The sequence below is a fragment of the Sminthopsis crassicaudata genome, chromosome 4, assembly GCF_048593235.1.
Source record: "Sminthopsis crassicaudata isolate SCR6 chromosome 4, ASM4859323v1, whole genome shotgun sequence".
NCBI classification, from domain to species: Eukaryota; Metazoa; Chordata; class Mammalia; order Dasyuromorphia; family Dasyuridae; genus Sminthopsis; species Sminthopsis crassicaudata.
In genome coordinates this window covers 284,695,220-284,720,786 of record NC_133620.1, presented here as the reverse complement: position 1 = coordinate 284,720,786, position 25,567 = coordinate 284,695,220, and the positions used below count along the sequence as shown (strand labels likewise).

Below are 25,567 nucleotides of genomic sequence, written 5' to 3'. Positions count from 1 at the left end.
GCAGGTAGACCAACAGAGCCAAAAGCACCTTAGTGATCACTCAATCCAACCTCCTTATTTTACAGATAAAATTACACAATCCAGTAGGTGTCTGAAGCAAGATTTGAAGTCATGTCTCCCTGACTCCTGAGGCCCTGAACAAGGGTGGTGGTTTTGTGAATTGGAATGGGGAGAGATGTGAGAGATGTAGAGATCAAAATGCTATGGTTTGACAGCTAATTGGATATTGGGAAAGGAGGATGAGGGAAAGTGATGAGTCAAAGATATTATCAGGATTGAGATCCTGGACTAAGAATGGTGATATCCTCAACAAAAATAAGGAAGTTCTGAAGAAGGATGGGTTTTAAGGAAAGGTAATGAATTCTGTTTTGGACATGAGTATCCAATACACATGAGTACACAATAAACAATACATATATGCTTGAGTTTACAAGCATATCCAGTATAAAATGTCTAATAGAACCTTCATGATGTAGAACTAAAGTTCCCACATTAGGAAAGGTTAGGGCTAGATGACCTGGGAGTATTCAGCATAGAGAAGATAATGATTAAACTTATTGAAACTGATGAAGTCACCAGATAAGTGTGTAGAGAGAGAGGAAAAGAGGATGCAGGACAGAGTTACTACTCCTTCGAAGAGATGGGAAATCCACCAATGTACACTGCACATATTTTCAGACTTCTTTGATCATTGGTCACATGATGATTTTTTTCCCCTTTTTTTTTAATGTCCTTAAGAATATTATAGGACATCATGGTAATGTAAAAAAAAAAAAAGCCAAAACATCAATAAAAACTTATTTTAAAAAAAGTAACCATTCCCACTTTCAAGGAACTTAGATTTTATTGTAATACAAATGAGTAAATGAGTGGATGAATCATTTATTAGGTGCTGTTTATGTGTGAAGATTGTGCTAAAAGTAAGACTGTCCTTGTTCTCAAGGATCTTCCATTCTAGTGGAGAGACAGAACATGGAACTTTTTCTCCTGCTAAGTCAGATGGAAAAGATTTCCTAGTTCTTGGGATGTAAGAGCAAAGTAGACAGCCACACTTCTTTAATATCATTTCCATTGATGAAAACACCAATTTCTAACATTGAACTATGTGACAGTGACAAGGTCTTTGGTGACAAGAATATTTTCTGAGTCTCCAATAGATAACTGGCAGTATCCAAAGAAGCAATTATCAGCTGCATCTCCACAGGGTGGTTTCTCAGGATGCTTAACTGTCCTGAGCTAATTATTCCCAAGATTCTTGAGTTTGGGGTACTTCTTTGGCCTCTGTGGGGGAGGTATCAAAATAGTGGTGATGGTTTGATTTGTCAGGTAGGTGCTACTTGTCTCATGCAGCTCTCTCACCTGCCTGCTATGGGAAGTAGGTTGGCAATTTGTGGAAATGTCTGGCCCCCTCTCAACAGGAGTTGCTTCCTCAGATGATGGCTTTGAGGACTGGACTGAAGTCAGGCTCTGTGGCCTGTTAGTGCTGCCGCTCCCTGGGTTTCTATATCTATTCACCTATTGGTGGTTGGTCAACAGTTACTGCTGATGATGATGGAGAAGGTGGATCTCTTTCTTTGCAATAATTCCTCCCCTCAACAATAGTTGTAGAGCTGGAATTGGATATGGTGATTAGAATGGCCCTGCTTTTCCCAAGCTTGGGTCTTGGACTCAGGGTCCTACATTGTCTCCATCAAGGTCTGAGAGGAGACTGGTCAAGAAGGTGTTAGTGGTCTAACTTGCTGGGAATATACTGCCTCCTGTAATTTCCCTCAAACTCCATTTTTTGAATTGTATATACATTTATAGTTACATGTGAGTATATGAAGCAGAATCAAATATGTAATACAGACAATGAATACAATGTAAATTGAGGGAAAAAATGAATATTGAAGAATTGGAATAATTCTGACTACAAAGGAAAGATACATGAAGACTCCCAAACTCCACTCCTTTAGAGAAGTGAAAAAAGTCTGTAGATGTGATTCATTGCACATATTTTCAGACATTTTTGGTGATTTTTTTTAAGTGGTCAGTTTTGATGGGATTTTTTTAAACCTCTTTTCTTTTTAATATATGGGATGCCTTCCTGGGAGAGGAAAGGAAAAGTTTACTGGGAGAAATTTTACTGATGTTAAAAAAAAGTCAAAATTTCATTTTGAAAAACAAGAAATACATAACATATCTAAAATCACTTCAAGAGAGATAAGGTCAGGAAATTTTTTTTTCACTTAACAGAATTTTTTTTTTTCCAATTACATGTAAAAATAGTTTTCAACATCCTTTTTTTGGAAGGTGATGAAATTGGGTTTGAGAGAGTTGCCCAAGGTCACACAGCTAATAACTAAGTGTTAAGTGTCTAAGGCCAAAATTAAACTCAGGTCCTTCTGACTTCAGGGCCAGACAACTATCCACTGCGCCATCAAAATGCCCCAATATTATTTTTGTAAGATTTCTTCCCCCTCCCTAAGACAGTAGCAATCCATATACATGTACAACCATGTTAAATATATTAACATATTAGTCACATTGTGAAAGAAGAATTAGAACAAAAGGGAAAAAAACATGAGAAAGAATTTTTTAAGTGAAAATAATATGCTTCAATTGTTATTCAGATTCCATAGTTCTTTCTCTTCATGTGGAATGGGATTTTCTATAAGTCTTTTGGAATCATCTTGGATCATTGTATTGCTAAGAGCTAAGTCTATCATAGTTGATCATCACACAATGTCACTTAAAATGTTCTAGTTTTGCTCACTTCTTTCAGTATCAGCATATGTAAGCAAAAGGTTTTTCTGAAATCTGCTTGCTCATCTTTTCTTATAGCATAATGGTATTCCATTACATTCATATATCACAACTTGTTTAGCCATTTCCCAATTGATGGGCATCCCCTCAATTTCCAGTTCTTTACTGCCACAAAAACAATTACTATACATGTTTTTGTACACATGGGTCCTTTTCCTTTTTTCATGATCTGTTTGAGATACATATTTAGTAGAGGTATTGTTAGATTTGGGGCATTGTCAGGAAAGTTCTCAACTCCTATTGAGAGAGGGCCAGAGCAGTATTTTAAAGGAAATTAGGACTTCTAAGAGGTGGAGATGAGGAAGGAGTACATGTGGAATGTGGAAGACACATAGCCTGCAGAAAGTCACAGAGGCAGAGATGGAGTGATCTATGAAGGGAGGAATTGACACAAGCCAGCCTGACCAGAGAGAAATTAGGAGGTGGTATTTAAATTTCTGTTATCAATTTGACAGCTATGTGAAGTATGAAAGGGGAAGCTAGAAATAGAAAACCTAAATAGGAGATTAATACAATGAGAGGCTAAACTAGAGAAAGGATGATGTGACTACTAAGAAGATAGGCAGGAGAAAAAGAGACATTGTACCAGGAGAATCAACAAGCCCACATCTGATTGGTTAGAGATGCAGCAGGTTAAGAGGAAGGATTGAAAACTATAAGCTTATTGGCCAAAAATGCCAAAAACACTTGAAATTCCTCCAGTCTCAGCAAATTAAGGATAGGGAATATGTACACACACATTTACATACACACGATTTTTTCCCCCTCAGTATTTTATTTTTCCAAATACATTTTAGAGAGAGTTTTCAACAATTGTTTTTGTAAAAGTTTTGTATTCCAAATTTTTCTCCCCCTCTTTGAGTTCCTCCCCAGCAAACAATCTTATATAGGTTAAATATATCAGTATTTCCATATTTTGTGCAAAAAAAAAAAAAAAAACAGATCAAAAGGGAAAAAAAAAGATGAGAAAGAGTCAAAAAGATGAAGACATTATGTTTCAATCTACATTCCATCTCCATAGTTCTGAATGTGATTGGCAAGTTCCATCCCATGTCTTTTGGAATTGCCTTGAAATTACCAAATAATTGAGAAGTCTATCACACTTGATCATCACATAATCTTGTGATTACTGTATAAAATGTTCTTCTGGTTCTGCTCACATCATCAGTAGGTCTTCATCATCATATAAGTCTTCCCAGGCTTTCTTGAAATTAACCTGCTCATAATTTCTTATAGAACAATAATATTCTATTACCTTCATATACCATAACTTATTCAGCCATTCCCCAACAGATGGACATCCACTCAATTTCCAGTTCCTTTATGCACACAATTTTATTAAAAAAAACAACAAACAAACAAACAAACAAAAAAAAACAGATCTGGGATTTCTTTGCAGTAAGGAACTTCCCAGTGTGTAAACTCCCTCTACAGATGGCCTATCAGCAACTCCTCTCTAGAGAATAGTTTGTGTATGATGATCAGATGTCAGATCTTGCTGATTTCAGGAAAACCCCCCATCTATTTCCTTATACTTTTCTCTCTGATGTTTACATACTTAGAAAATGGCTTGCTTTGCAGAAATTTTCAGAAATAATTGTCCATGTTTAGATGGAGCTTTAATGTTTACATTTTCTCACAATAGCCTTGTGAGGTTTCCTGAAGAGGAAACTAATGCCCTAGTAGGTTGGGGTTTACCACTGCTAGAGAGAGAGGAGGCACCATAGACTCTCTGGTCACTACATGACAAGGGTAAAGTTAACTCACCTTGGAGATTAGATGCTCCTAATGGCCTTTGACACCTGACCCACCTACCACCACCATTATATACAGCCCACTATTATCCTCTGTGAAATCAATACATCGCCATCATCACCAGTGGCCATCATTCCATATCAGGTAAAAAGTTCCATTGGGGTCTCCTCTAATCTTTGTACTTCAGATTTTTTATCTTGCTGAGGCAAAAAAATCCTTCTTCCCCAATACTTCTCCCTGCACTCTCCTTTCTAACTCAGTTCCTTCCATACCTCTCCGACCCTCAAACATCTTTGCCACTTATTGACATTTCCAAGCCTTCCCCCTCTTCCATAATTCAGTAAATTCTCCTGAGGTTCATTCAATCTGTCAAGATCATCCTGTCCAAATCTTGTTGCTATGGCGTAGCTTTCTGGTCAGTCCTATTTTTCAAGTTCAGTACTTAGACTTAAGTAATCCTCTGAATTCAGAAATAAGTTGATAAAATGTTTATAATATAAATAAATGATGACTCTCTTGTATGGTGGGAAGAGAAAAGGGGAGGGAGAAGAAGGGTATATACACAACACTTTAAGGTTTAATCTGAGTAGCTAATATTTTCATGACTTTCTTATCTAGACAACAAAACAGTGAATCAAGTGCCAATTTGTAGCCTTTACTGCTTTCTGAGGGGCAGTTCCCATGATTGCCACAATTCTTTATCTTTGAGTTGGAGAAGGAAATGCCAAATTAGTCCAGTATCTTTGCCTAGAAAATCTTAAATGGGTCATAAAGCACTGGGCACAACTGAAAAAAAAACTGAAGTGAAATGAATTCTGAGGCATAAATGCTCACACTGAAAATTAAGAGCAACCAGAGGGGCCCAAAGCGGCTCCAGCACACCCAGGTCTGCATCCCAACTTTTGTCTTTATGCTTTGAGACTTCATTATCATACCAATGCACTTTTGAACTAATGTCTCCGGTTTCATCAGTCTTCTTCATTTCCAAGATGTCCATCTCCATATCAATGGAAATGTCTCACTGCACTTACCATATTCATCTAAGGCAAAGGTTCTAAATAAGAGTTAGTTATCGGGATTCATGAATTTACAGGATAAAAAAAAATGCATCTTTAATTTCAATATAATTGGCTTTCTTTGTTATCCTATGTATTTTATTTTATTCATTTTAAAACATGATTCAGAGCAGGGGTCCATAGATTTCACCAGGCTATAAAATAGGTTCATGATACATAAGAGGTTAAAAATCCCTGACATATCACCCAAAACTTACTGCCTTCACTCTTTGATTATAATTTCTGATTGTATTCTCTTATCTTTCCAATACTCTTTATTGCTTCAGTCCTCCTTAAAACTATTTTTTGTTCTCACTGCAACCTGGAGACCTGCCATCCAGATCCAGTATCACAAGTCTGGATCTGCTTTCATGAGACCACAGCTTTCAGATTAGAAGGAAACATACAAGTCATTGGGCGTAGTCCTCTCAATTTACAAATGAAGAAACTTAGGATCCCCAAAAATGAAGTGATCTGATCAAAGGTTACAAAGTTGGCACAGCCATGCCCCTTGTTCTGTCACTGACAATATCTTGCCAAATTCTAGCCCTGGATTATTCTTGCCAGCTACTTCTTCCTCCTCTCCTCCCCTCCCCCCTACTTAGGTACTTACAGATAGAATGGAAAAAAATCAATGACACCATTCTGACCATTCGAGATTTATACTAACTAGTATCAATTGGACCTTTCCTGCATCATAGTAATCCTACTTAACTTAATCCTTCCTAACCAAATTCCTCTCTCCTTCACTACTGGGAGGGCTCCAAACCTGGTCTCTCACTCCTCCACATCACCTCCCCATATTTTCTCAGCTGAGGACCTTGCCTTATACTTCACTGGGAAAAAAAGCCTTTTTGTAATGTAATCACACTTAGTCTGTGCATAGTTTGCTATTTCCGAGCTGTACTTTCCCAGGCATTCTGGCCTGCTCAGTCTGCTCTCAGTTTGCAGTAATTCAGGTCATTCAGACCTGGCACAAACCCCACGTCAGTCTGCTCGATGGCAGGCAGGGGTCGGGAAGCTTCGGGAGTAGATATCGTTATGGGAATGGATCTGCAGGAATGAGAAGTTACCTGCCCAGATAGGAGGAGAGACAATTTGTCTCAGAATGTTAGTTTCTCCTTGAACCCAACTTTCCCATAGTCCCTTCATACTCTGATTTATCTACTTTTTTCATTTTGTTTCCTTAGCAACATTGTGGTTAGAAAGCATTTAAGGGCACAGTTAATGATAATAAACTCTCTCTCTTCTTTTTACTACTTCACTTTGGAGGAACACCGCTGTCTTTTTTGTCTTTCTCTCTCTCTCCATTTTCATGATCTCTGAGAAAGCCAGAACAGCAGGTTGTGCATTCTCCTCTTTGAAGATAGTTACCTCTTCTCCTTTCCTTTTCATCTCACATCTCTTTGACGATATTCTCACTATATCCTTCTTTGTTCTAATTTCTAAGGTTTGGCTAGACCTTCTACTTGCAGGACAAAGCCTCTACATACATGGATCATTGATTTTATTCCTTCCTGTTTACTCCAGCAGATTTAAGATCATCCCCATTCAAGCTCTTTAATGTTCAGTCTTTCTCTAGCTGCTGTCCCATTCCATATTCCTTTAGAAACACTAACTCTCCAATGCTTTAAAAATCCCTCACTGTAATTCCACTATATCTGTATCTTTATCTTTCCTTTTCTCAGCTAAAGTTTATGGGAAAAGTCTTTTACAGGGTGGCCAGCCTAGACAGCAGAACAGAAGGAAGAAGAGCAGCTTCTTCGGATACTCTTCAGGAAATTACAAGAGAAATTGTAATTGGTCATCTTTTTGTTCAAGATTGCAAATTTGACCTACTGGAAAGTCATTGATCAGGGTAGAGCTGGGGAAGGGGGTGGGGTGAGCTAGGAACAGGGGTGACACTCAGAGCTCCAAGCTACAGCAGTAATCAGTGTGGCAGGTGCCTGGAACTGACGGTAGGCTTCGGCTTTCCAGGGTTCTCAAACAGATGCGGCCGGCCATATACAGCATCGCAGGGGTCTTCCAGGCAGCAGGTGGTGACCTGGAGCCGAGAAGAATGAGTCTCAGCATCTTAATAGTTGTGAGACCTCGGGCAAGTCATTAAACCTCCGCCTTAAGTTTGCTCTTCTGGAAAATGGGGAAGACGACGCCTACGCGGCCGGATTGTTATGGAGATCTGGGGAGTTTGTAAAAAGTGCTCGGCACCTGGCTCTTGGTAAATGTTTATTCCCCAGCCCCCTCCTTTCCTTTTTCCGAAGGCCCGAGCTGTAGGCCCAGCCCCCAGTCCTCCCAGCTAGGCCACAACTGCTAGCTAGTCATGGAAAAACAAAAAACAAAGCCTTCAGGGCTTCTAAAAGTTATTTTTTGATCATATTTAGCCTATTTGAAGCCAAGGAAGCCCAAGATCCAGACCCAAAAAAGGGAAGTAACTCCAGAGCTCCTACAAGTGAATCCTCCAAGTCCGGGTAGTGATGTGGAGCTTTCCCGCGCGCCGGCCTTCAGCTCCGGTCCGCACTAAGTCCCGGAACTCGGGTCCCGGCCCTGCCCGCCCATTGGACGTTTGGAAGCGAGTGACCCCGAAGCGCTTCAGATTCCGTGGAACACGAGCTTTCCAATCGGCCGGGTTAACCCGCCAACCTTGTCCTGGCTAACACTTCATCGATAGGAATGCAGCAGTTTGATGGGAAAGGAAATTCAAACACTAAGACTTTTTTTTTTTTTAATGTGGAATTTCGAAGGTAAATTTAGGAGGAACAAGTGGATGTTGAGATTGTTGGAGGAATGCTAACGAGTTTTTTCATTGTTTGAGATTCGGGCCATCGCTCCGGCGAATGTCTTCTCCGCCTCCTCAGATCCAGTCTGTCCCCCGTACTTAAGGACCATAAACATTCCTTTAAGTCCGAGGCGGTTTTAGCCGCCTCACTCCCAGTCTGAGACTGCAAACGCAGCTGAGCTGTAAGCCTAGTTCACCTATAGAATTTGTCTCACAGAGTTTATTTCCTTAAAGTTAGCTAAGAGGTGTAGGGAAGATGACTACATCTGTTTGGCTTTAATGACGTTGAAAAAAAGTAAGATCACGAATCTGTCTTCTATTTAACTTTTATGACCCGCAAGAAAGCCTTTCCCCCTGAGGGATAGCGAGGAGGGAGGGGGGAGTCGGGGCTAGCGTGAGACTGGAGCTTTCTCCGGAGTTCGAGAGTCGGACGCAGTCTTTGTTGCCAAGGCGTAGGGGCGGGGACAGAAGGCCCGCGAGCGCCCCTGGAATGGATTGCGGTTGCGCGGGCCGGAAGCGTTGATTGCTTCTGTCTGTTATTTAGACATGGCGGCTTGGGCGGCGGAGGCAGGGATCCAGGTGGGAAGGCAAAGGAGGGGCGGCCGGGCCCGGGGGCCCGGCCGGGGCTCTACCTTGTGCTGACTGACAGCGTGGCCGGGATTAGGTCCGGGACCGGGATCGGGCCTGGGTCTGTGCCGGCCTGACCGGCCATGGGGGATCCCGGCGCCGGCGGCGGCAGCGGCAGCGGCGGCGGCGGCGGCGGCCGGGCCTGGTGCCTGCGGCGAGTGGGAATGAGCGCTGAGTGGCTGCTGCTGGAGGATCGCAGCGAGGTGAGGGCAGCGGGCCGGGCCGGGCCGGGGAGGAAACAGGCGGAGGGTGGAGTGGGAAAGGAGGCCGTCCAGAGCCGCGCTTGTGATGAGCCCAGCGTGCCTGCTTCCAGAGTCCAAGGCCGCCTCTGCGGACCCGGGGGGGTGGGGACCCGTGTCTCGCTGAAAGAGCCGAGGAAAAGCGGGTGGGGAAAACGTGCTAGAGGGAAGAAAGGAGTGCCTTCGGGGAGGAGGAAAGCCCACTGGAGTCCTGAGGTGAATCTCTCCGTCCCCCGTTCGCCCCCGGGCCCCGCCCATTTTAGAACCGAGAGTCCTTAAACACTCGCTAAGAGCTCACGGACTCAAGTACTGACAACAAGCTAACAAACATTTGCTGCAGACTGCGGGATGGAACCGAAATTGACCGACGCTAGAATTAAAGCGTTTGGGGAAGGATTGCAACTAGGAGGAGAATTCTAGGCTTGGGGGAGCGCCGGGGAAACAGCCCTGAGCCCGGAGAGTACGGCATCCCTGCGTGGGGGGAGGGGGAGGTAAGGTGATCGGGCCCGTACTTTAGGAAGACCATGTCCGACCACCGAGTGGAAGGTAGAATGGGAAGGAGAGAGATGGTGGGAAAAAGATGAGTGAGCCAGGCGGGAGATGGTGAGAAACCGTGCCCTGACAGGGCCACAGGAAAGAAGGGAGAAATTTGGGGAAATGTTGCAAAAGTGAAATCTCTATCGGCCCAGATACCTCTGACACTCCTGCTCCCTAAAAAACGTTCCTCTGCTGCTGCTCTGGGTCACTGCTTCTCCCGAGCTCGCCCCCAGCGCTTAAGTTCATTCACCGTGCTAGGTAAATCGTCTCATCCGCTGGCACCTTCCTTACCTCACTAACAGCTCAGTACCTCGCGTCTCAAACTCCTCCTCTTTGGTTCCGGAGAAAAGGACATCATTCAAACTGCTTCACAATAATAGCCTGAAGTTAAATCTGATGGCCTTTTCTAGACTTCTTCCGCCTGGAATGTTCTTCACCCCTTGACACAGCCAACCATCTCTTCCTGGACACTCCTTTATTCTCTTTTTTTCCTTGACTCTGCCCCTTTTTCCTTTTTCTGTCTGAATCCTCTTCTGACTACCCGCTACTCTCCTTGGGGATCTCATAAATATATCTGGGTACCTCAGAATTTTGTTCGGGGATTAAACTATCTTATCTGCGGAAGAAACTCTCCACTAGTGCTAGTGACTGGGCACTAAGAGGTGATTCGTCCTGTTCACACAACCTTCTTTTGGGAGACGGAGAAGGAAACTGAAACAAGATCTTAAGAGATTCCCAAGCCCATTAATTTCTTATCCATTGTTCTAATGAATTCAAACTAATTTTTTGGGGGGAAGGGGTAATCCTCTTATCAGAAGGGAACTTTTGAGCACCCCTGTATTTTTATATTTACAAATTACATGCGCACCATAGTACACATATTATTAAAAATAAGACATCAAAATGAGATAGATGAAATAAATTTTATTTAGCAATACATTCTGTTGAACAGATTGTTAAAGAACATAGGTTCAGTGTATTTTTGATACTTCATTTTTTTAATGGCAAGCATAGTTGTAGGTCCACATGTCAGAAATGCTTCGTTGGTGGTGTTTACTAAATCAGGATACACATTTTCCAAACTCAGCCACCTATTCATAGTTTTTAACGTCCCTCTTCCCTGGTGTCAATTCTTATAAATTATTTAATAGATAGTACTTTTTTTTTTTTTTTTTAAACAAATGTACTGGAAACCTATTGGCATTTTTAATTTGTTAGATTTTTTAAAAATGTTAAAAATTCTATATTGGCAACTTCTAAGTGTACAGATAAGTTTCTATGTCTTTCTAACATAATGGCATCACACTATCATTAACTAATGTCTCAAAGCACACTGTACACTTAGGATGAAGTTCCTCATTAATAAAAGAGCATATAAAGCCAAATTTAAAAATTTTTTTAATCATAAGTTAGTAGATTTAGAACTAAAATGGACAGTTAACAAGTCCAACCCCCTCCTTTTACAGATAAGAAAACTGAGGTTCAGAGAAATTAAGTAGATCATACAACTAGTAATGTCTGTGGAGGAATAACTTTTTGGGGCTATGTTTTATCATCTCACATTAGATTATCTTTTTATTTTGTAAAGTGGTTGATGAAATGTTTATAGCAGAAAAAGCACTCTGCTAGTTTAGTTACTTTTATTTACTAGTGCCTCAAAATCATATATAAAGATTAGTTAAAAGTAGATAACAATATGTAATCCACTTAACCGGAGTCATTAAAATATGTTTTACCTTGTAATATTGCAAAACATGAACAAAAAAAAAAGTTGTGGAGTTCTTTCCTCAGGATATCTGGCATAAAAATTTGTTTTTTAGATAGTCAATGGTCAAATATTTTTTCCCATTCCTCAGTCAATCTCTGTGTATCTACTTTGGAGTCTTCATATGAGACATTCAATCTTAATTTCATGAGAATCATAAAACTATAGTGGATACAGCACCAGTCCTGAAGTCAGGAGGACCCAAGTTCAAATGTGACTCCAGACACAACACTTCCTAGCTGTGTGACCCCAACTGCCTCAGCAAAAAAAAACCCAGACCTATAGATTTGGAGCTGGAAAGGATTTTAGATATCATTCCAAACAGCCTCTTTGTTTTAGAAGAAAACTAAGGCCCAGAAGGGTTAAAAAGCCAGTAGAGAGAGTTGATAATCTGAATATTCAGAACTTTGAGTCTCGACCCCTAATCCAATGCTCTATCCACTCCATCTGGATGTACCATAAGTATCTTGAATTTACTATATTTGAAACAATTCGTCTCCAAGCCCCTCTCCTCTAAACTTCCCTATTTATTTTGAGAGCATGGCCATTCCAGTTATTAAAGTTTATAACATCAAAATCACCTTCATACTTCTTCACTTTACCATATTCAGTCATTTCTCTGGTAATCAGTTTTATCTCTCTACCATCTCAGATTTATTGACTTCTCTCCACTCACAATACCACCATCTTGATTTACACCTACATCAGTGCTTAATATTTGTAAAAATCCCTATTAGGTTCTCTTAGTTTTCTCCTCTTAATTCTTCAAGCACAGCTGACAAAATTAATCTTTTAGGTACAGTTTTTACGATATCACCCCCTACTCTAAAACATTTACTGGTTCTGTATTGTATTTAAGATAAAATACAAGTTCTCATCCTGGCAAGTAAGGCCATCTATGACCCTTATTTCATATTATTTCCATTTTTCTACTCTTATGTTGCAACCAAAATGAACTATTACTGGCTGTTCTTCAAACTGAACATTATCTTCTCATGGCCCACAAGTCCAGAATGTAATTGACTCTTATTTTTTCTTTAGGCCTCTTTCAGGAGCCATTCTCATGAAATCTTATTCTCCTTTCCCAAGTACATATTGTCATTGCTCCTTTACATGTACTTATCTGTATACATGTTCACTCTTAATATATTGTGAACTTTTTAGGCAGGGGTTGTTTCTTCTACTGTCTATGAATCTCTGATACCGGATAAGAGTGTTTTTGCTCTTAGTATTTGAATTGAGACTACTCCTGCTGAACTTTACATGCTAGCCAGTTTATGAGATACAAATATGAATAAGATACAAATCTTTCATTATTATGAAGTTGATTAGTTAAATGTATATTGATAACTATAGTTGAGGGTGGAATGGGGATGAGAAATATGGTTATACTAATTGTAGGTGAGTAAACAATGCTTCATAAAGAAAGAAGTGAGATGTGAAAATGGATGAACAGGAGAAAATATCCCAACTTAGAGATGGTTGGTAACTGAGGATGGAACAAGATGAAACTGGGCCGTCAGGTATTGAGCTAAGTGAGAAATATGGTTTGAAAGAAGAAAAGATGGGAGGGAGAGGTAGCTCAGTTAAGGAATAAATGTTAATACTTTGGAGGAAAATACATAAGACAAGATTCCTATTCTCAGGCAGTTTAAAATCTAGCTGGAAATGCTGTGACATATATAAAAAGACCAGGGAAAGGGAAGAAATAGATAATGCCCTGGAAAAAGGTTAAAAGAGTGAAGAGATGGTAAAAAGGGTTAGTTGATGTGAGGCTGTTAGAACATGATAGTTTCATACTTGTATAAAGTTATGAATGGGGAATTTTTTTACAATGTGGAATATCGCTGATAAAAATCTGAGCAAAATTTATAAGACCAAAAGTCAGGCACCCCCTCAGTACATGAGAATTTGAAGCATATACATTTATTTTCAAAAAATGAAATGCAAATGATTAATAATCACAAATGCGCCACTAATAATAGAAATGCAAATTCAAACAACTGAGGTTTTACTTTGAGCCCACCAAATAGGCAAAGATATCAATGTTAGAAAGGCACTATAATATACTGTTGCTGAAGCTTGTGAATTGGACTAAACATTCTTGAAAACAATTCTGAATTATGTTAGGAAAAATGAATATAATGATGCCAATATTAAGCATATACTTGAAAGTGAAAGATATATGTTGATACTTATCTGGTTTATTACATTTCTTAAATTTAATAAAAAGGGAAAGATCCTAGATATAGTAATATGTTCATAGTGAATTTCTTATGATAGCTCACAAGTAGGGAATGTCTGAACAACAAATGTAATATATGAATGTAGGATAATGTTATAATGCAATAAAAGAGACAAATATGAGGAATTTGGGAAGACTTGAATGGATTGATGCAGAGTGGAGAAAGAATCAGAAAAAATGCACATAATAATGTAAATGAAAACAACTCTAAAGATAGCCAACAGCTAATTATTTGCAAGGTTCCTATCTTGGAACAGATAATATTAACACTCCAAGAAGTTATATATTTCCCTCCTCCTGGTAGTAAAGAACTGTGGGCATGGAATGTTGTCATTGTTGTCAGATTCCACATAATTTTTCAGTTGGTTTTGCTTAACTGCTCTTTTTTTTTTTTTTTTTTAAGTAAGCATTAGGGCATAAAGGATATATTACTAATGTGAAAAACAAAAGGCATCAATTAAACTCGTTTTTTTTTAAATCTACTTTTCTTCCACTTCTCTTTTTTCCTTCATAATTGAGTGGTATTTTGGACACTAAACTATATATATTTGTTGGAAAGCTGGTTATTGTGTTACTTTGATATCTGATAATAAGGAAAGGAATATTAGAATTGGGTTCAGTTTTACTGAAACTGAATTTACATTAATAATAAGCATATTAAGCACTTACTGTGTGACAAGTACTGAGCTAAATCACTACTGACCAGAAAAATGCAAATTAAGACAACTGAGGTATCACTACATACCTCTCAAATTGACTAAGATGACAGAAAAAGATAATGATGTATGTTGTGGGAAAACTGGGACACTGATGCATTGTTGGTGGAATTGTGAACTGCTCCAAATATTCGGTAGAGCATTTTGGAACTATGCTCTAAAAGCTATCACACTGTGCATACCCTTTGATCTAGCAGTTTTTCTACTAGATTTATATCCCAATCTTAAATAAGGGAAAGGGACCTGCATGTGCAAAAATATTTGTGGCAGCCTGTTATGGGCCAGAACTCTGAACTTGAAACAAAGGATTCTCATAAGATACTAAGACAGTGGAATTGATAGAGACAATAGTTACTAATTTAGCATGGTTCAGTATGATTGATTTAATCCTACAAGGAGATGTTATTGGCCAGAACTAAGGTACTAAGTGGAATTGAGGAGACAATGGTTAAATTTAGTTTAGCATTGATTTATTCCTACAACAAATAATGATTTCCTAGTGATATAATGATTGGTTTGTACTCAGTGTGGAGCATATAAGTGAGAAGCCTCAGCCAGGGAGATTCAGAAGCCAGAAAAGGCAGGCAGGAGCTCAAGCTCTCCGAACCAAGGAGAGAGAGAGGCCTCCAGAAAAACTAGTCAAGCCCTAAGTGACTAAATGAAGGGGACAATAAAGGATTGGACCTGGCTGCGCTTGTCATTACTGAACTAAAAGGAAGGCTGCTCCCAGAGACCCTAAGAAAACCTCAACAGAGAATATTACATTTTAGAAAGAACTTTACATTTTGGCACCCAAAGGGGACTGACATAATCCTGATTTCAGTGGAAAAGTCTCCTCAACCCAGAAATTAGGGTGAGTACAAAAATAGACAAGGAAACTTTGTTAAAGGGATAAAGTAGTACTTCAGCTAAAATGAGTTTAGAAAACAGCCTTCTTTTCCAATTCTAGGAAAATGTGTAGAGAACATTGTCAGGCTTATGAAAAACCAAGGTTTGATTGTAACTTGGGAGCATATCACTGAACTTTTAGGAACTGTACGGTACACATCTCCTTGGTTCTCTATGGAAAAAGAATTGGATCTAGAGGAGTGGAAATTAGTAGGAGAGCAACTTTGTGAATACTACAATAATGGACCTGATTCAATTTCCAAAGAAAGACTTTATACATATAATTTAATATAATTGGCCTTAGGAAATTATATAAGTTATAGAATAAGGAAAAAGAAGAAAGAACAGGAGAAAGAGGAGCCAGATAAACTAGATGAAAAGGATGAAGAATTAGACAAGAATGGAGTTAAGTACAAGTCTGAGTTGTAGTACTTAACAGGAGGAGAAATTAGGGCATTCCCCATCCCCTGACCTACTTCTCTCAATTAGCCCTTAGAGGGAAGAGGAGGAGGGGGAGAGGCAGTAACATAATCAGAACCACCTATGAAGCAGCCTATGACAAGATTACAAAAGGCACTGGTTAAGGCCAAAAAAGGACAGAATATATATAACTGATTTTAAAATAAATACATAACCTGTGATTGAAGAGCTTGACTCTTTAGGTCAACAAAGGAGAAGATACACTTCTTTTGATCTGGAAAAAATTAAGGATTTGAAAAAGGGTTGCACTCTTTATGGGGCTACATCGTCTTATGTTAAGATGTTACTAGAGAATTTGGCTTATGAAATCTTAACCCCCAATGATTGAAAATCTATAGGAAGGACATGTTTAAAACCTGGACAAAAATTGTTGTAGCTTTCAGAGTATCAGGAATTAGGATTCAAGCCCAACACAGTAAGCAAACTGGAGTTAATGTACAAATCACCTTTGACCAATTAAACTAGCAAGTGAGCTTAGCTCAACAGTCAATGATGTTGTAATAAAATTTTTGCCTTTAAATCTGGAAAAAGCCTACAAATTCTTTTGAGATACCACATGATACAGATCTGAAACCCCAGTATATTTTTGGAGTTTAACTCCCATATCTCAACATTGGACTCAGCCTGACTTAAGACCAGTCCAGTTCTATCAGGCTTCATATTATTAGAATATGAAATGAGATGCTTGTGTTGTTGAAAGTTATATTGACTCAGTATCCCATTTTCCCCTGTTTATAAAGAGATGCTCTCCTACTATCATAGTTGAGAGACGGTGTCTCCCTCCCAACTAATCAGACAAGGAGAGGCAAGTCACATTAAACAAACAATGATGTAGGGGTCTGGGGTAACAATTCTTATAGGCTGGTCCTTTGCCCTGATTAGTCCGATCAAATAACCTCACATTCTAAGTCATAAATAAAGAAAAACTTCTAACTTCTAAAGATGTGGTTACATCTTTAAAATTACTATTTTATATGGGAGTTTTAATACCAAGTTGACCTTAATTTAGTCTCACAAAGAAAAGGACTTTATGTGATTTCTGGAGAAAAAAACTTGGGCCTGGAACACAGCCAGACCTTCACTCAATTTTTAGAACATTCATTCACAAGCAAATGCTATAACTCATTCAGCCATTCCCCACCTGATGGGCATCCCCTTAATTTCCAATCCTTTACCATTACAAAAATAGCTGCTATAAATATTTTTGTACATCTGGATCTTTTCCTTTTTATAATCCTTTGGGATACAGACCTAGTTGTGATGTTGCTTGATCAAAGATTTTATTTTAGCCCTTTGGGCATAGTTTCAAATTGTTCTCCAGAATGTTTAGATCAGTTCACAACTCGGCCAGCAATGCATTAGTTTCTCTAATCAGCTGACTTAGAACATTTTTTCATATGACTCTGAATGGCTTTGATTTCTCCATTTGAAAATTGTCTATTTATAGCCTTTGACACATCAATTGGGGAATTACTTACATAGTTTAAAATTTGATTCAATCTTCTATATATTTGAGGAATTGTGTCTTTATCAGATATACTCGCTGTAAAAATTGTTTCCCAGATTTCTGCTTTCCTTCGAATCTTGGTTGCATTGATTTTATTTGTATAAAATCTTTTAAATTAAATGTAATCAAAGTTATCTGTTACAAAATGTTTTGGTCATAAATTCATCCTTTCTTTAAAGATCTGATATAAAAATTATTCCTTGCTCTCCTAATTTTTTGTGGTTTTTATGTCTAAGTCATGTACCCATTTTGAATCTTCTCTTAGTATAAAGGGTGTGAAATGTTGATCTATGCCTAGTTTCTGAAATACTAAGTTTTTGTCAGGTAGGAAGTTCTTTTCCCAGAAATTGAAGTCTTTGGATTTATTGAACAGTAGACTGCCAGTCATTTACTATTGTGTCTTATGTAGCTGATCTATCACTGTTACTTAGCCAATACCAAATAGTTTTGATGATTGTTTCTAATAGAGCTTTAGATCTGGTATGACTAACTTACCTTCCTTTGCATTTTTGTTTTCATTAATTCCCTTGATATGAATGACCTTTTATTCTTCCAGATGAATTTTGTCATTTTTTTCTAGATATACAAAATAATTTTTGGTAGTTTCATTGGTATGACAATGAATAAGTAAATTAGTTTAGGTAGAATTGTCACTTTTCAACCTAACTATCAGCAATCTATATTTTTCTAGTTGCTTAGATCTAGTTGTTTAGATCTGATTTTACTTATGTGAAATATGTTTTGTAATTTTGGTAATATAGTTCCTGGGTTTGTCTTGGTAAAGTACACTATTAAATATTTTATATTGTCTACAGTTATTAATGGGATTCTCCTTCTATTCCTTGCCATTGGGCTTTGTTGGTAAAGTATAGTAATGTTGATGATTTATATGGACTTACTTTATATAATTCAGTCTTCCTGTAATGATATAGATTACTTTGAATAAAACTTTGCCCCTTCCCTAGGAAGTGGGTTCAAACCTGCAAATTCTTTTGAGACACCTCAGGATGCTGGTCTGGCACTTTTCTTTTTTTTAACCTTAATAATATGATTTCTTTTTTGTTGTTGATATGGTCAATTATGCTGGTAGTTTTCCTAATGTTGAACCATTCTTGTGTTTCTGGTATAAATCTCACTGGTCATAATGTATCATCTTGATGATTAATTGGTATAATCTTTGCTAATTATTAAATTTTTTTTTGCATCAATATGCATTAGGGAAACTGACCCAATTCATTGATCTCCATTTTATTCATATAAGCATTTAGAGATATAAAATTTTTCTTAAGAACCTATTTGTCTGCATCCCATAAGTTTTGCTATAGTCTCACTTTTGTCATTCTTTTTGATAAAAGTATTATTTCTATGATTTGTTGTTTGACTCGCTCATTCTTTAGAATTAGATTATTTAGTTTCCAATTAATTTTTAGTCTTTCTATGATCCTTATTACAATTTTCGTTGCATCATGATTTGAAAAAAATGCAGTTAATATTTCTGCTTTTGGTTATGCATTTTTTTTATTCCAATGGTCAGTTTTTGTGTAGGTGCAATGTACTAATGAGAAAAGGGTATAGTACTTTCTGAATTATTTCAGTTTTCCCAAAAGGTCTATCATATCTTTTCTAACTTTTTAAAAATTCTGTTCACCTCCTTGACTTCGTTCTTGTTTATTTTGTGGTTAGATTTATCTAGTTCTGAGGAGAGTTTGAAGTCTTCCAGTAATGTAGTTTTGCTGTCTATTTAGCTTCTTAAAGAATTTTGGATGCTGTATTACTTGGTGCATATATATTTAATATTAATATTACTCCATTGTCCTTTTAGCAAGATGTAGTTTCCTTCCTGATCTTTTTTAATTCGATCTATTTTTGTTTTTGCTTTGAGATCAGGATTGCTTAACTTGTTTTTTTTTTGTTTTTGTTTTTGTTTTTAACTTCAGCTGGAGCATATATTCTACTCTAATCTTCTACCTTTATTTACTCTGTGTGTATCTCTGCTTCTAATGTGTTTCTTATAAACAATATATTGTAGGATTCTGATTTTTAATGCACTCTTGCTATCTAATTCCATTTTATGGTAGAGTTCTTCCCAACCACGTTCACAGTTATGATTACTAATTGCATTTCCCTCCACTTTATTTTTCCTGTTTATATTTTTTCCTTTCCTTTCACTCTGTCCCTTCTTATTAGTGTTTACTTTTGACCACCACTTCTCTCAATCTGCTTTCTATCAGCTCTCCCTTTTTTTTTCCCCTTTCCCATCCTGTTTCTGAATAAGGTAAGATAAATTTCACTACATATTGATTCCCTCTTGCAGCCAGAATCAAAGGGTATGTGTATAAGATACCTCTATCTCTGTATACTCCTTCTAACTGCCCTAATAAGGATAGTTTTCAAGATTTACAAGTATCATCTTCCTATGTATGGATGTAAATAGGTTAATCTTATTAAATAACATGTATTTTTCTTTCCTTTTATCTTTTAAAAAAGTTTCTCTTGTATTTGAAGATCAAATTTTCCATTTGTCTCTGGTCTTTTCATCAGGAAAGTTTGATGATCCTGCCTGTTGCATTATGTAGACGATCTTGGTTGTAATTCTAGTTCCTTTGCCTTCTAGAATGTCATGTTCCTCTTCTGATCCTTTAATGTAAAAGTTGAATTGTTTCTTTCTGACTGCCTGCAGTATTTTCTCCTTAACTTGATAGTTCTGGAATTTGGCTGCAATATTCCTTGAAGTTTTCGTTTTTGGATCTCTTTCAGGAGGATATCAGTAGATTTTTTTCAGTGATTATTTTACCTTCTGCTTCTAGTATTACTTATCAGGTATTTTTCTTTGATCATTTCTTGAAAGGTGCTGTCTAGATTCTTCTTTTTCAGGTTCTCCAATAATTCTTAAATTATCTCACTTGAATCTGTTTTCCAGGTCAGTTTTTCAAATGAGATGTTTTATATTTTCTACTTTAATTCTTTTGATTTTATTTGATTGATTCTTTATATCATAAAATCATTAGTTTCCATTTGCTTGATTCTAATTTTTAAGGAATTATTATTTTCTCCAGTTAGCTTTTTCCATTTGGCCAATTCTGTTGATAAGAGTTGCTTTTGTCAGTAGATTTTTCCCTCTCAATTTAACCAGTTCTGTTTTTAAGGAGTTGTTTTCTTCTGTCTTTTTTGTGCTTCCTTTTTCAAGCTATTGATCCCTATTTCATAATTCTCATTTCTTTTCCCAATTTTTCTTCCACCTCTCTTACTTGATTTTTGAGCTCTTTTTTGTTCTTGGTCTTACACACATTTAATTGACAAAGACATTAAAAATGGTAATTTCCAAGTTGCAGAAGCTATGGAAAGACAAGTACACACTTATTAGAGCTGTGAGCTAGTCTAGTTCTTTTTAAGACCAATTTGGAATTGTAGCATACAATTCACTGAGCTGGTCGTATCCTTTGACTTAGCTTTTTTCCTCCTAAACCAAGAACGTTAAAAACATAAATAAAAAAGTTCCACATATGCAAAAATATGTGTTCTGCCATTCTTTTTTCTTTTTTTCCTAAGTTGTATTTTATTTTTCCAAATACATGTCAAGATAGTTTTCGATATTCATTTTTCTTTTTTTTTTTTTAATTTAATTTTTTTTAATTATAATTTTTTATAGACAGTACATATGCATGGGTAATTTTTTACAATATTATCCCTTGCACTCAGTTCTGTTCCGATTTTTCCCTTCCCTCCCTCTACCCCCTTCCTTAGGTGGCAGGCAATCTTATACATGTTAAATATGTTATAGGGTGTCCTAGATATAATATATGTGTACAGAACCAAACAGTTCTCTTGTTGCAAAGGAAGAATTGGATTCAGAAGGTAAAAATAGCCTGGGAAGAAAAACAAAAAATGAAAACAGTTCACTCTCATTTCCCAGTGTTCCTTCTCTGGGTTTAGCTGATTCTGTCCATCATTGATCAGTTGGAACTGAATTAGATCTTTTTGTCGAAGATATCCACTTCCATCAGAATATATCCTCATACAATATTGTTGTTGAAATATATAATGATCTCCTGGTTCTGCTCATTTCACTCAACATCAGTTCATGTAAGTGTCTCCAAATCTCTCAGTATTCATCTTGCTGGTCATTTCTTACAGAAGAATAATATTCCATAACAGTCATATACCACAATTTATCCGACTATTTTCCAGTTGATGGGCATCCCATTCATTTTCCAGTTTTCTTCTTTAGTATATTCTTGGGATATAAACCCAGTAGTATCACTACTGGATCAAAGGATATGCACAGTTTGATAACTTTTTGGACATAATTCCAAATCGCTCTCCAGAATGGCCGGATTCTTTCACAACTCCACCAACAATGCATCAGTGTCCCAGTTTTCCCACATCCCCTCTAACATTCATCATTATTTGTTCCTGTCATCTTAGCCAATCTGACAGGTGTGTAGTGGTATCTCAGAGTTGTCTTAATTTGCATTTCTCTGATCAATAGTGATATGGAACACTTTCATATGAGTGGAAATAGTTTCAATTTCATCATCTGAAAATTGTCTGTTAATATCCTTTGACTATTTATCAATTGGAGAATGGCTTGATTTCTTATAAATTAGAGTCAGTTCTCTATATATTTTGAAAATGAGGCCTTTATCAGAACCTTTAACTGTAAAAATATTTTCCCAGTTTGTTACTTCCCTTCTAATCTTGTTTGCATTAGTTTTGTTTGTACAAAAGCTTTTTAATTTGATATAATCAAAATTTTCTATTTTGTGATCAATAATGATCTCTAGTTCTCCTTTGGTCACAAATTCCTCCTCAAGTCTGAGAGGTAAAGTATCCTATGTTCCTCTAATTTATTTATGATCTCGTTCTTTATGTCTAAATCATGGACCAATTTTGATCTTATTTTGGTATATGGAATGTTCATTTTTCTAATACTTTGTATTCCAAATTTTTCTCCCTTATCTTCTCACTCCCCAAGTTGAACTCTTTCAAGAGGATTTTTTGGGATTTGGACTAATTCATATTTCCCTTTGAGGCTTCATATCTAGACATTTTGACACTTGTCCTCTCCTAAGTTTGTATTTGATCTTCCCTGTTGCTGTAATAGCTTACTATTAACTCTTGCCTGTTTCATGACTTAAAGTTGATTTCTGTTTCTGGGTCAGAGGGGGCACTGTCCCAGGTATCTTAAGGGCCTGATCATTGGCTTTCCACACTAGGGCTTCAAGAGTTTGTGGTTTGCCCACTGTGCTGAATTGGCCCAGACTAGTTCTATCTGTTGTTGGCTGGTTCCAGAGCTCATGATTTGCCTTCTGCAGTGGGATTAGAGGTCTCACAGTTGGTCTGTGGAGCTAGGATCAAGGGATCTAGGTTACTGATCTGTGCTGTAGCTAAGCACCTCCCTCTGGCTTGCCTGGACATGGTGTACACTTCCCTTTTACCTAGTTTAATGTATTTAGTTTAAGAAAGAAAGTGGTGAGTGGCCACTAGGGAGAAAAAAAAAATCTGTATTGTGACTGTAAAGAGGGCTGCTATCCAATGTAGACAAACATCTTTCATTTCCCATTAAATAGTGAAAGCATATAAAAAAGCAGTTCTCAAAACACTTGTAAAACATAACTATTATATGGAAGAATGATCTAAATGATTAATAATAAAAGAATCTATCAAACAACTCTGAGATTTTGCTTCATACTTAGTAATATCCTTTCTGTTCCACTTTATTATAAAGACTAATCCATTTGTTGACAGCTATAAATTGGTACAACCATTTTAGAAAGCAGTTTATAATTGTGCAAATGAAGTGGCTAAAGTATATTTTTTTCTCCCAGAAATTCCACTATTAGTCATTGCCTCAGATAAGTGATAAAAAAGAAAGGCCCCACATCTACCAAAATATTTGTGCCGGTACTTTTTGTGGTAGCAAAGAACTAGAAATAAAATAGATTTAAAATTATGTTATAGAATCTTGCTATGTTATAAGAAACAGTGACTATGAAGATTACAAAGAAAGGTGGAAATACATGACTGGATACAAAGTTAAGTGAGTCAAGAATACAATACATACAATGATCTCAGCAATTTTGCAGTAATCATTTTCAATTGTTATATAGTTGAGTTGTGTTCCTCCACTTACATTGTTGAGGTCATTATGTGTATTGTATTCTTGAACAATCTTGAATTCTCTTGAACAATTATGGACTCAGAGAAGGATAAGAAGATAGCCCATTCACTACTTTACAGAGTATATGTTGATGAGAAGGTTGTCTCAAAGATATGAAACATTGTATGTATTGTCAGGTTTTTTTTTAATATGTTGATTAGTTTTGTTGATAGTCTTTCTTTTTAATTATTTGCTATCTGAATGACTCTGTGAGAAGGGGAAAAGGAGACATGGGAAAATTTAGGTGATGTGAAAACTAGTAAAGGTACCCCAGGAGGAAGGCACATCACATTTATGGCTATATGAACATACTTAGTTAGCCTAAAGATAATTCTGGTCTTCTCTGTAAAATGTTTTAAATATTCCTAATTAATATCACTGCAAACATCTTTTCTTTCATTATTTTATTTAATTTTGCCTTTCATTTTCATTGTCTTTGTAGATTACAATTGGTCGAGGATTTGACGTCACATACCAGCTGCTTTCAAAAATTTGTCCATTGATGATTTCTCGAAACCACTGTGTTTTCAAGCAGAATGCCGAGGGCCAGTGGACAATGATGGACAACAAGGTAGAAGAATTCATAGTTCTCCAATGGTCCTCATCCTATGCTCTTCAAAGTGATACCTGATTTGGGACAGATGCTATTTGAGGAGCTTGCTTATTTACCAAATAATTAATCAGTATCTTCCATGTGGAGATAGAAAGTTTTAAATAAAATAGTCCCTGTCTTCATATAGCTTATAGTCTAGGAGGAAGAGAAGATAGGGACTCAGATTACTATAACATACAGAACTGTATAATAAATGCATTAGAGAATTTCAAAGCAAAGTACTATTGAGTTCCATTGAGTGAAGTCACAGTAGAGATGGGCAGAATCAGGGAAGGCCTAGAAAAAGAGATAGCAGAGAATAAGGAGGGCATTCAACTTGTAGATGATTCGCATGAGCAATGATGAAGGCAAGAGAGTTCATTATGTAGTATAGGAGTAGAGAGTAGTTCTGTTTAGTTAGAGAATAAGAGTATGTAGCAAACTGGAAAAATATTGTACAGAAAACTAGCAGAAAAATACTCTGCTAGTTTATAGAGATCCTTGAATGCCAGACAACAGAATTTGAATTTTATTCAGTTAGTAGTGAACAATTCTCTGGAAGTTTTTGAGAAGAGTGATAATAAATCTTTACATAAAAATGATTACTTTGTTGTCCAGAGAAGATTATTGTGATTGTAAGGTTGGATGGTAATAAGGTCTTGTCCTAGAGTAGGAGCAGAAAAAATAGAATAGAAAAATTCAGCTTTTAAAGGTGTTGCCGGGTTGGAATCAAGATAACCTGATAATTGACCAGATATAAAAGATGAAGAAAGAATCAAAGACAATCACAAGGTTATAGATATGTAAGAGTGGGTGATTGATGTTTCCTTGAGTAGAAATGACAAAAGACCAAAGGTGTAACTGGTTTAGGGGGAAATAATATAGGCCATTTACATAAAGTTGAAAATACTTGCAAATGAAATTGTGTCTCATTTAAACTTCACTCTAGTAAGTTACTTTTATCCTGTTTTCATAAATGAGGAAATTAATGCTTAAACAGGCTAAGTGACTTGCCCAGAATCACGTAGCTACTAAGTGTGGGGAAAGGATCAGAATTTGGGTCACTCCAGATAACAAATAATATGATTTTTCCTCTACATAGTCCTGTATTTCCTCTCTACCACACCTGAGATAAGAGGCTTCGTTTGAGGGTGTTAAGTTTCCAATCCCTTTTAGGGCAGGGGTTCTCAAATTATAGTTTATGCTGCCCACCAGGTTATGGCAAATGGGCTGAAGGGTGGAGACAAGAGTGTAAGTTTTTGTTTTTACTATAGTCCAGCCCTCCAACAGTCTGAGGGATAGTGGCCTCCTATTTAAAAAGTTTGAGGACCACTGCTTTAGGGATTTAGGTAAAGATATCTAATAGGGAGTATGCATTGTAAAAAGTAATCTGAATTAGAGAGCTAGGAATTATTTGTAT

General features: G+C 37.2%; 1 protein-coding gene across 3 annotated transcripts in view; it reads left to right on the top strand.

Moving 5' to 3' along the window:
• Nucleotides 1-8,926: 8,926 nt before the first annotated feature.
• Nucleotides 8,927-25,567, top strand: part of RNF8 (ring finger protein 8) — a 72,849-nt gene continuing 56,208 nt past the window's right edge. The window contains exons 1-2 of one of the 3 annotated variants that reach the window (XM_074311046.1): nt 8,927-9,221; nt 23,998-24,126. In XM_074311046.1, the coding sequence (XP_074167147.1) occupies nt 9,102-9,221; nt 23,998-24,126 (249 nt within the window). In that variant the 5' untranslated portion in view covers nt 8,927-9,101. The remainder of the gene's footprint in view (nt 9,222-23,997; nt 24,127-25,567) is intronic. The other 2 variants (XM_074311045.1, XM_074311047.1) reach the window with 2 other exon arrangements.